This window comes from Carassius carassius, chromosome 1 (assembly GCF_963082965.1).
Source record: "Carassius carassius chromosome 1, fCarCar2.1, whole genome shotgun sequence".
Lineage (NCBI taxonomy): Eukaryota > Metazoa > Chordata > Actinopteri > Cypriniformes > Cyprinidae > Carassius > Carassius carassius.
In genome coordinates this window covers 17,365,390-17,377,901 of record NC_081755.1, presented here as the reverse complement: position 1 = coordinate 17,377,901, position 12,512 = coordinate 17,365,390, and the positions used below count along the sequence as shown (strand labels likewise).

Genomic DNA, 12,512 nt, shown 5'->3' with positions numbered 1-12,512 from the left:
ATAATTGTTCCATTTTTCTTTAAAGATTATCAACATTCAGCCCAATGCACCAGAAATGATAAAGTCTAAATCAGTCCAGCTCCTGAAGAGCCAGTTTTGCTCCAGAGTGTAGCTCTGGAAGTTTCTACTGATCCTAGAGACCTCAATCAGCTGGTTCAGGTGTGTTTAATTGGGAAAGTCAATTGAATGAAAACAATATGTGATATGAAGAGAAAGTATCTTTTCATAAATTTTTTATAGAGGACCAATGTTGAAAGAGATGAAATATGACCTCTTAAGCAGCTGGCTACATTACCTCTTTAACTGTCACAAACAACGCATTATGCATAAAAATGGTAATTCAGTTAAAATGTAATGGTTATCACGTGTCATGTGGCAAATGCAGAGAGTGAAAATGAGGTCACATCTCATTACACACGCTCTTAATCTCGTAATATTCCAGCCCCCATGGGGCATTGATCTCAGTGCCTGTGGTTTGTGTGCCTGCACATTTCTAGACAAAATGTCATTTAAGACATAACTTGTGTATAGAAGTTGACAAATGTTTCCTAATTCCTTTTTTAGACAGCAAAACTCATTTTGTGGTACACATGGTGGTACACATTGTATAGTTGCTATTCTTGTTAATACACAGATTTGGTTAGTTGTTGGAGAGCTGAATTGTGAGCTGTAAATGGCTACATTTTCAGTAAATGTATTAACTGAATCTGACGTCAGTGCTGCTGTTGTGGGGACTGTTTGTAGGTTAAAGGCACCCCCACATTATGCTACACATACTTTAATGTTTACATGTATCTGGCCATAACACGTTCTTTTGAAACACAAGTAATTGGATGAGCTATGTGATGCATGGTTGAGTTGGCGTACACAGAGAACCCTTTGTTGATCCTGGAGCTTTAACTTGAGGAGCGTAGACCTCATTACCGCTGAGTCATTTCGTTTATCACAACAGTAGTTTCTGATTGAGGTACATTGTCAGTAAACAGTTTAGTACAGCAGGTTCTTGAAAGCCTATACATGCTTGAGTTTTTACATGAAGTCTTCCTTCAATATTTATGAGCACAAATAGCATTTACAGCCATGTTTTATAATACATACATCAACTTAGTTCATAATGTTATTTGTTAGTATGTAACTATTAAAATTGAAATTTTTGTAAAATGTGTTTTCGTTTGATCATTTGTCATGAATAACATGTTGACATTTAAAGTGCAAAATGATCTTTGTGCAAACTGCAATAAATAGAGGTTGGGTTATTATACGTGTGATCTCTTACAGGGCTGTTCAAAGCCTTCAGAGATGTAAAGGCTGTAAATGTGATTTCTGTAGAAACCAACAAAGATATAATGAAAAATATTCCCTTAGGAATTGACACAAATTATGCTAAGCATCCTGCCTGACATCCAAGGATAAAGCTCCTGTATGATTCAACAGAACTGTCCAGAAGACAAAGCTGCGTGCACAAAAGGGCAGAACTAATCTGAAATGTAACATCAAGAACCTTTAAAAAAATCTAAATAAAATTTTAGCAGCTTGAGAAGCTCATATAGGTTCTTGATTGCTGAGCATGCAATGTACCACTGAAGAATCTGTCAATTTAAAGTTGAATAATTAAGTATTTGTGGTAAACAGAGTCAGTCTTGCAATCTAACAACATGGCTAGAATCCAGCATTACACTTTGAAGTTGTAACCTTCAAATCTGAGATTTAATTATTGTACTTGTTTGTCACCATGGAGTCATTAGCTAAATGTTGTGGCAACAAACTTCACGTGAGGAAGACTGGCAAATGCACATGGTATTATTTATTTATTAATCAAATACATGTTTGTATCTTAGAATTTAACCCTGAATTAAAAGTAGTAGTGAAACAATAATATAGCCAAAAATAATCTTAGATTCTTAGTTCATCAATGATTATGTTAAGTTTTTATTCATATTATTTTATCATCACATCCCCTAAATCGGATCAGCTGATACTACACCATTCATGCATTGAAATCAGTTTCATCATAAACAGGATTTACGAAATGCACTCCTGATTGAGTTAGAGTTATCGAGTTTATCATTTCTGTCCCGTAAAGCCCTGGTTCCTCAGGCATCATAGTTGGTTTGTCAAACATGGGGTTGTCAAAGCCGTGGTCCAAGGGGCCACCAAGCTCCCCAATCTCACTACTGTTCTTCCACTTGCTGAGTGAGGGGATGCTAGGCATTCTGGGTATCTTAACGATGCCACGGCGGTAGAGCATAACAACGGCTGCAAGTAGACCCACTCCAAGCAGGGAGCCCAGCACTGCGCCCACCACGACCCCTGCACTGTTCAAGCCGCCTCGCTGCTGCTCGCGCCAGATGATGCCTGGAACTCCGCGCTGGTGATGCCGATGTTCAATCCGTGGTTGTGCACATCCTGCACCACGTCTCGAGCGAGAGCTTCAGCCAGCTTCCCGGCTTCCTGATCTGTTTTCTGGTCCAGAAGCAAAACATGAATCTCCTGAGTGGCTCCAAAAGGAATCACTCGCAGCAGCCTCAGCTCTTTTGACACTTACGACTAGGCCATCTGTATAGATTTATATCTATGCTGGCTGAGAAAGAGGTGCTGCAGCCGTTGGCGATATGACTCAAAGTTGAAGCTCGAAGAGAACTGAACATTCACAACAGCACCACAGACGTTGCAGCAGTGTCCCACCGGGTTCAGAGGTTTCTTGCACTCCAACGAATCACATTTCACATTTGAACAGATCCTGTCTCGATTTCCAGAGTTGTCACAAATGCACCCCATAATATCGTCACACCCTGAACCACCAACTTTAAGGGATGAGGACCCATGGAACTGCAGCTTGCCGGAATTGGATGACATGTATTGAGAAAACTCATAGCTGCTGGTGAACTTCTTCCCAAGTACAGACACACTCTTCACGGGCACGTCATGATCTGATGAAACGTCCACACGGAATGATGTGGTCTCTCGAAATACCACATCATCATACTGACACGGGACACTCTCTTCGTGGACTGAAAATTGATATATACCTCTGTGCAGGTCATCTATTGTCATTGCAGTCACCCACAGCAATGGGTCGAACCATTTCTGAAATTCAGGGTCTTTAAAGTGTGCCGTGACCCCAGATCCACAACCAGGATCTCCACCCTCCCTTACAGTAAACCCAGCGCCGGATGCCAGAATCAGTTCTCCATCCACCGGCAAGCTCATTCCAGTGATAGTGTGAGCTGTTTCTACATACACAGATACTTTCCTTTGAGCTAAAAACACAACTTGGTCGTTCCCGCAGGGTACAGAGCCTTTATCCCAGTTGGTAGCGTTGTCAAAATTGGTTTCTTGAATCCATTGCTTGTAGAGTGCATTTGTAAAAGGTAAAATGTAAAGGAAAAGCAAGACGTTGTGTTGAAGAGCCATGGTGAAATGAATGGTTAGGAAGAAAGACGGAGCGACCTTTGATCAGTCACCAACTAACTGTCATGCTTTAGCTTAGTGACAAATTGACAAGAGCTATTTTGCCAGTCAAACATCTACTAAAATGACAATAAAGGCACACATTAAGGCTACTGTAAAATATTTAATAGGAAAACTGTGACGCTCTGTTGCGTGCGTCTAGCGGTGGGTTCCACGAAACCATGATAGGAGAAAAAGTGTGTGGTTACATTACCTCCCTCTCTCTGTCCTATCTATGTTCCTTAAATGTGCCATGTTGGCAGAATACCTTGTAACTTTATTATATATGATATTATCGAAAGGTGTTGTAAGCGATTGCCACCATTTTGCTAACTTAGCCACTGAATTAGACTAGCCCCATCACTTAAGCACTCTGTCCAAAACCTTGCCCTCTAAAGACATGACATCCAATTCAATATGAGCAAACCCAGAATGTACAAAATTATTTAGAGGTAAATAGTTTCTGACTTATTATTTTCTAGAGATTCATCAGGTAATGGAGCGTACCATGATACAAAAATACAAAAACAATAACTTGAAGGGATAGGGCATTCATATACTACTATTAAATATGCTATTAAATCCATAAACACATCGTTCTCCACGTTACTCTGGTGCCAGAGCTGTTTTTTACAAGACAAACTTGTTGAAAATGATGTCCCCTTAAAACATTATTGGCTAATACATTTGCATGTAATTCTATTTAGGAATCATTATTTGAGCCACCACGCGCCCCCTAAAGGAGGATCGCTTAAATTAAATATTAGTAATGATTGCTTTTCGTAGAGTGGACACGTGTGTTTACATACACGTCAGCAGGAAACAAGACTACATTCACCAACATGAACAGACAGGTGAGTTGTCACTTATATTTCCTTTAAAGAAACCTGTTATGAAAGAGCTCTAAGTCACAATATGTAGAGTTTTTCCATTTAAGAGCATCTGTCTGCATGACTTGTGGATGAAGAAGAAAAAAGAAAAATCGCGGTTGCATTATACATACAATTCTGAATCACTTTGAATGTCGTAGTGTTAAAACCTGAACTGATGCAGTATTTGTTTTGTAGGATTCTCTCGGTGAAGTGCCATTATTTCATGAGGATGAAAATGCGTTTAGAGAGAAGAAATCAAACATCAAGTGAGTTTTTAGAGTTGGGAAAACACAGACTAAAAAACCGTTTGACATTAAGTGACATTTTATAACTTCTAAAATGTAGAGCAATCTTGAGCACTATATGTAACACTTTGGTATAAGGACTAATTCTTAATCTTAACTAGTTGCTTGCTAGCATGCCTAACATATTGGCTGTTTATTAGTACTTACAAAGCACATATTCTACATTATTCTACATCCCTAATCCTACCCAATTACTAAATTTAACAACTACCTTACTAACTATTAATAAGCAGCAAATTAGGAGTTTACTGAGGCAAAAGTCATAGTTCATGGTGTGTTAATAGTGGGAATTGGACCTTAAAATAAAATGTGATAGTTTCTACTTTCTCCTTTTTTGAACCATTCTTCAGTCCAAAAGATTACTGTATATAAATAATAGTTTGTTCTTCTCAGACATCCTCTGGCCTGTTTCTTTCATCTCTTCTTCCGCACAAGTGCAATCCTGATCTACCTCTTTTGTGAGTTTCTCAGCCGAAGTTTTATTGCCAACATGGTCACCATCATTTTACTTCTGTCATGTGACTTCTGGACAGTAAAGGTGAGCACGGGGTCAACATGAATTCTGGTCTTACTACAAATTTAAAATACTCATCTTTGTAAGCATTAATCAAACTAAATCAACTTTCCATTTTGACTGAAATCATGTTGGCGTGCACAGTGACAAGCATGTTTCAAGGGTTCCTTGCCTGCCTTTTTACCTGAATAAAATGAAAGTCTCATCCCATGTGTGTCCTCATTTAAACCTTTTTACATAAGTAAATAGAGCTTTTCCTTTTGACTTCAAGGATGTATAATGATCAGGTCTTCTCTAAGAGGTAGATTTCGGAACGTTTCTGTGATTTTTTTTTACATGTATCAGAATGTGACGGGACGACTGTTGGTGGGCTTGAGATGGTGGAATCAGGTCGATGAAGATGGTCACAGTCGCTGGATGTTTGAATCCAGATCAGTGAGTCTCGCCACGTACAACTTTACAAAACTGCGGGACATAAATATATATATATATATATATATATATATATATATATATATATATATATATATATATATATATATATTGCAACTACAGAAGGCAACCCTATTATAAAAATCAAGTTTATGATTGTGACTAACACTACTGAGGTAATGTACAACTTTAATATATAGCTATAGCTAACTTTTATCGCAGCTCGTTCAAAGTTTAATGATCATGTTTTGTCACTGTTAGTGAATGCCCAACACATTTAGCTGTGTCATTATTTTAAAGCATGAAATTTCCTCTTTTGAGTTACACTGTTCAAATATTAAAAGAACAGTTCACACAAACGTGAAATTCTGACGTCATTTACTAACCCTCCTGTTGTTCCAGACCCATAGTGACTGACTTTCTTTGTTCTATGCAACACTAAAGGTGAATTGTGAAGGATCTTCAAGCCAAAGAAATTAAAACTATTAAAATCACATGTTAGCTTTGTGTGAAAAACAGAAGCTGTAATACATATTTACTATATATAATAAAACAGTAAAAATGCCCTCTGCTGTACGTCTCAGATCTTATTATCTATTTCCACACATTTGAACTTGCTGATAATGAATATTATAGAGTCATTTACCCTTTTTTGAGCTTGTCAGATGAGTTCATATGTAAAAGAGCTGTGTTGAGATTCTTCAAAATCTCAGCTTTTGTGTTAACATCATACACGAGTTTAACAACGTGAGAATAGATGATGAGAGAATTTTATTTGATGACTGAACTGTTTCTTTAATGCCTAACTATTTGGTCTATTTCCTTAAAGGCAACCAGTAAAAACGGGGTCTCGAATTCCGATTCACGGATTTTCTGGATCGGCCTGATCGTGTGTCCGTTGTTTTGGGCTCTCTTTGTGTTTAGCTCACTATTCTCCTTCAACATAAAGTGGTTGGTGAGTTATTAAATTCTCTCAAATGCCTAATTTGGCTACATTTGCTGCATTGCTGCATAAGAGAGAGTGTGTGTGTGTGTGTGTGTGTGTGTGTGTGTGTGTGTGTGTGTGTGTGTGTGTGTGTGTGTGTGTGTGTGTGTGTGTGTGTGTGTGTGTGCGCAGGCGGTTGTGATCATGGGAGTTGTGCTGCAGTGGGCAAACCTATATGGATATGTGCGATGCAGAGTTGGTGGTGCAACCAAACTCAAGAACATGGCAACTAATTACTTTGGACTTAAGCTCTTCAAAAAGGTAACACTGAGTTCTAGAGGAATACAATAGCCTATATAATAAGCTCCTTGATATTGATTTAACTGTTCTTTATTCTCATACAGGTAGTAGACCAACCGGAGGGACCATGATTTGACTGTGGCTGGCTTAATTTAACTAGCGAGTTTTTTCTCCTTGTTTTGTCCGGATGTGCTGTCTTTTCAATCTAATTATTATAATTGTTTATGGTGAATTCTTCATTCCTCTTCATGTTTCCATTGAGCTTTTCTTTTATTGCTAGCTTCGTCAAACTTTGTGTTCCCTTATCAGTGGGTAATGTGATTATCTGTTAAAAAGATTTAACTTCAAAACATTAAAACGCATTAAAATATTTTGAGTTCGGCACTGAGTTGAGGAATACGTGTTAATATTGATTACAATTATAATACATTGTAAAGTCTCATTGAGTCAGTGGTGACATGATGCACACTGTGTTATTCTTCAGATTTTCTCCAGGTGCTGCTGTTGCTCCACATAAAATGAGCTGCTTTGGAAACCAAGTTAATTTACCTGTAAACATTACCTGAGAATATATGTACTAAAAGTTAAAATAGTGTGAATTTTGTCGACAGAATAGCGATATTTGATACTATCAACTTAGTAGTGCACTTTAAAATTTGCAGTCATTGAATCTCTTTCATTATTAGAATAATTGTATATCATTTTATTTTCTGTTTATATTTTTATTTGAAGTTTGGGGACAAATTCTCCCTATTAACTCAATAAACTCCTAATTTTCTGCTTATTTAGTCAGTAATGGGTAAGGTAGCAGTTAAAGTACCCCATTATGGATTTTTGAAAATTGCACAGCTCTAAGTGAAAGAAAACTTCCTGTAAAGTTTTCAATCAGAAAGTGCACAGTTCTTTCAAAGCTGATCTGAATGTAAATGCAAATTCATCTTTGCCACTAGATGCCTCTTTTGGAGCATAAAAATAGCGGTTTCCCCGGTAATGCTGTACAAAAAGCAGCACTGAGCTCACAAACGATGCTTTAACAGACATTACTGGCAAAATGAAATTAAAATGAGACCAACCGTACCAATCACTGCGGATTAGCGTCAAGCAAAGGACAGGTTTCGATTCAAATAATGGTTGAGCCAATAGTTTGGGAGTCATTGAACAAGTATGGTAAAATTAAATACATATTATAAGACAATCAAATATTTTTTTGACCTTGCATGCATGTTAACCTGCTGTTGGGGTCTCCCAAAACCAAAATGTGAACCCTTCATTCACCATGATAGGGCACTTTAAGTTTAGGAATGGTGTAAGATTAAAGGACCCAAAATATGGTCGTGCAGAATAAGGCTTGAATATGTGCTTTATAAGAACTAATAAACAATCAAGTAAATAAGCAACTAGTTAATAATCAGAATTGGTATTATGTGTCACCCTAAATTGTTTGTTATCTACTGAATTTTGCTCTCAAGGTAATCACCACACAATTATGAATCAAACTTCAAAAAGCTTTTTGTCCATATCTGACTGTTCTCTGAGCTGTTTGCCTGGTCTATTATGAATACTGCCATGTTGTTTGCGTTGCAGTCAATAAGCGGAGTTTGACCAAATGTGTAATGACATCTGTCCACAGTAAAATATGACAAATCACAACTTTATTGGATAGCTGCAAAATTCACAAATAGGTCAAAGTACACAGACTGTTATGAGAGTATATGAACAAACAGACATCACGAGAAACCACTTAAATGTGTTTTTATACTACGCTATTGTGAAAATACAGCTAAATGAAGCGTATCCTATCTTGGTCTTGTCATGTGCCACTGGCACTTATTTTTTTGGTCTACTCTAGACAATGTGATTTCTAGATATTCATCTGTCAAATCTGTAAAGATTCGATGCCAACTTAATTTAAAACTGCAGTCCGTAACTTTTTTTTTGTGTTAAAAATATACAAAATCTGCTATTGGCAGGGAGTTAATCCCATAGACTCCCCATGTTAATATGCCAACTTAACAGCAACTTAACAGCAGACAAAAACATGTTTACAGCCTGGTTCAAAAATTATTTTGGTCTATATAGCTAATTTGGCCTTTCATGACAACTGTGAGGGGGGTGAATTTGTTTATTTGTTAAGCCTTGAACAGAGATGACATCACTGAATTCAATGATGAACTGCCTTTAACTATCATTTTGCATTATTGACACACTGTTTTCCTAATGAATGTTGTTCAGTTGCTTTGACACAATGTATTTTGTTTAAAGCGCTATATAAATAAAGGTGACTTGACTTGACTTAAAATTCTGCATAATTAAGGGCGTGGCCACTTGTTTTGATAATCCGGGAGTGTCGCGAGGGGACGGCAGACTCCACCCACTTTTGGCTTCAAAAACGCTCTTCGGAAACCTATGGGTGACATCACGGACATTGCGTCCATGTTTTTATACAGTCTATGGCTTAAACATGTAAAAACGTGTTAATAAAATGATTATAACATGAAAAGACTAGTGTCCGAGCTAACTGTTTCTCATTTTGCTCTATATATGTATTTATGCAAATTTCTGTGGAAATTGTGCAGAAAGCCATTGTAACCTACAGTGTTGCATTCATTTGAACACTTTACCAGTGTTAGCAAGTTATGGTAGATGTCTTGTTTTGTTTTTTGACCAAGAGACCCTTGCTACTCTTTCCAAAACAAAAACAACTAGAATCACCAACACACAACAGCATCTTAAACCTTCCTCGAAAACCAGCAATCATAAAGTGGGCCACGTGTTGACATGCTGGTACTCTGTCGTAATCGTGTCACCCTTATTGTCCCTGTGTTCTGTCTGGGTCATGTGACCACACCAAACACGTACGAGATTATTATGAGGTGACAACTAAATAAGGCTGTTTTCATCAGAATGGACACTAGATATAAACCCGTATTGACAATATTACAACTGAGACAAAACAAATACATGCTTTGATAACAGAGATCTGATAACCGGGATAAACATATATATATATATATATATATATATATATATATATATATATATATATATTATTCTGCTATTGACTGGACAATGTATGCACTATGAATATTTGGGCAAAATATGAATACTTTATCTTAATGATCCTAAATGATTTGACAAGCAGAGTGTTCTTTCTTGTGTTGATGTATTTGAAATAATACATACATATAAAAAAATAATAATTATATACGTTTCTGAGCAGGAATCATCAATATTCTTGTTACACTTTTGCATAATAGGAAAGCGTATGTATTTTAAATTATATTTAGACATCCTCAAAGCTGAAAAACATGAAGTAACTATTAAATATTAAACAAGTTCAGATGCATATCTGTTCTGGTAAATGTCATGGTGATTCTGGATATGGCATGAGCCTCTTTTTGATGCCCTTCATGAAAGTGAGCAAAGATTAATCTAATAAGCTACAATAAAAAACTATAACAAAAATTTTTTTCACTTAATTTTTTGATGGTTCTTCTGTGGTGTTAATTATTTTTGTACTATTTATGATCCTGTAGTATCATTATTTCTGTAATTATTTACGTCAAGTGAATTTAAGTTTTTGTTATTTTTTTTTTAATTAAGATATTTTACTTCTGCAAGATAGGAAAACGCTAAAAGTTTCTGTAACACTCTGTAATGAAACATTCCAGAACATTGTCTGACTAGTCATAAAAGACAAAAATCATACTGCACATGTACATACTATGTAGTCTTTATAACAATTACAATAACTGCTAATAACTAGGTACTAACCCTGAACCTAATAATAATCCATGTAGTTACCTTGTACTACAAGAAATTTATTGGGTTAGTACACGGTACAATACTGTAAAATTACAATTGATAATTTTGCTTCCAAGCTGAACTCAAATGAATTGATGTTTCAAAGGCATTCTCACTTCAGTTCTGAATGGCTCTCAACTCTGCTGGAGGGAGGTCAAACTAATGTGCTTTATAGATTACCAGCATCACTCATCACCACGACCAGTGCCAAAAGAAAACCAAGTGTTTCTTGATATCAAGAGCTTCTGCTATCTTGGTATCAACATTGTTGTCTAATCAGATTGCAATAACACTTTAATCGCCTTGCACACCATAGCATGCAAAGGCACGATAGCCTTTTATCTATTATATCTGTCGCATCTGCAACAATATCCATCAAATTGAGATCTTATGTTAAAAAGCTGATAACATAGTCACGGGACAGACACCAATTAAGCCCTAACGGTTATATGAGACCATAAACAGTGACCCTCAAAATTAGGAAAATCTAGACCAAGTACTGGTTTTGTGTAAATAGGTTGATAAGACTTATTGGACTGAATTTTCCAACAGTAAAGGAAGAATGAAGTTCAGTTATTCAACAGCTTTGTTATCTTGCAATGACATCAACCTTAGACCCTCTTTCTTGCCCAAATGGTCCAGTCATGTGAAAGAGTCCATTTTATGTGTTCAAAAAGTAACATACTCAATGCACATGCAAAGATGCTACTGTATGAAAACCAGATCCCAATTTACACCATACTAAATAACAGGATTTACTCTATAGGGTTAACATTAAATAAAAGTTTAAGGACAGCATGGGTTATTTAGTGATGACAAACCATTGTTTTGGCCCCAAATTTTTTTATATTATATTGTACTATGGATCAGTAAGACTTGTAATATTTTTAAAGAAGTTTCTTATGCTCATCAAGGCAAAATTTATTTGATCAAAAATACAGAAAAAAATGTAATATTGCAGAATGCTATTATAAAATAATGGTTTCTATTTTGATAGCCTTTAAAATTGAAATTATTTATATAATGCAAAGCTGAATTTCCATCAGCCATTACTCCAGCATAAAGTGACACACAATCCTTAAGAAATCATTCTAATATACTGAGTTATTATTAGAAATATCAATGTTGGCAACAGTTGTGCTTCCCAGTATTTTTTGGGGAAACTGCAATACTTTGTTAGGATTCTTTGATGAATAAAAAGGTAAAAAGAACAGCATTTATTCAAAATATAAATCTTTTCTAACAATATAAATCTTTGATATCACTTCTTAATAATTTAACACATCCTTGCTTTAATTTCTTTCAAAAAATAAAATAAAAATATACTGACCCCAAACTTTTGAACAGTAGTTTATATTGTTAGAAAAGATTCCTATTTAAAATAAATTATCTTCTTTGTAACTTTTTATTCATCAAAGAATTCTGAAAAAAGTATCACGTTCCAAAAAATAAAATAAAATAAGCAGCACAACAGTTTCCAACACTGATCATAAATAAGCATATTAAAATGTTTTCTAAAGGATCATGCGACATTGGAGACTGGTGTAAGGAATAAATTAGATTTTAATGTATATTAAAATAGAAAAATGTTATTTCACAATATTACATTTTTCCTGTTTTTTTTTTTAAATAAATAAATGCAGCCTTGATGAGCATCAAAAAACATTAACAAAACTTTCTGATTTCAAACTTTTGACTGGTAATGTATATATAGTCCCCCTCACTTGCATTTTATAAGTAAACAATATCAAAATAAAACATTTTTATTTTTATTAAAAAAAAAAAGAAAAAAAAGATGACCAAAAAACTATAATTAATCATCTTCAGAAATCCTTCAAATGTACTGCTTGAGTCATTAATCTTAATCAGCTGCTTGGACACAATTCTCTACAGTGATGTGATTGCATGTT

General features: G+C 35.6%; 1 protein-coding gene and 1 pseudogene across 2 annotated transcripts; one reads left to right on the top strand and one right to left on the bottom strand.

Annotated features, from left to right (window-relative positions):
* Positions 1–1,907: 1,907 nt before the first annotated feature.
* LOC132108487 (protein amnionless-like) lies at positions 1,908–3,434 on the bottom strand (annotated as a pseudogene).
* Positions 3,435–4,232: 798 nt separating this feature from the next.
* On the top strand, positions 4,233–7,133 carry zgc:112148 (uncharacterized protein LOC550424 homolog). Of its 2 annotated transcripts, none has more exons than XM_059515060.1 (7): positions 4,233–4,304; positions 4,518–4,588; positions 5,021–5,165; positions 5,487–5,576; positions 6,403–6,528; positions 6,691–6,819; positions 6,903–7,133. In XM_059515060.1, exons 1-7 carry the CDS (start codon positions 4,293–4,295, stop codon positions 6,927–6,929), a joined length of 600 nt encoding a protein of 199 aa, XP_059371043.1. In that variant the 5' UTR covers positions 4,233–4,292; the 3' UTR covers positions 6,930–7,133. The 2 variants fall into 2 exon arrangements, with proteins under 2 accessions (XP_059371043.1, XP_059371111.1); XM_059515128.1 differs by having other exon boundaries at positions 6,691–6,832; positions 6,925–7,133.
* The last annotated feature ends 5,379 nt before the right edge of the window (positions 7,134–12,512 follow it).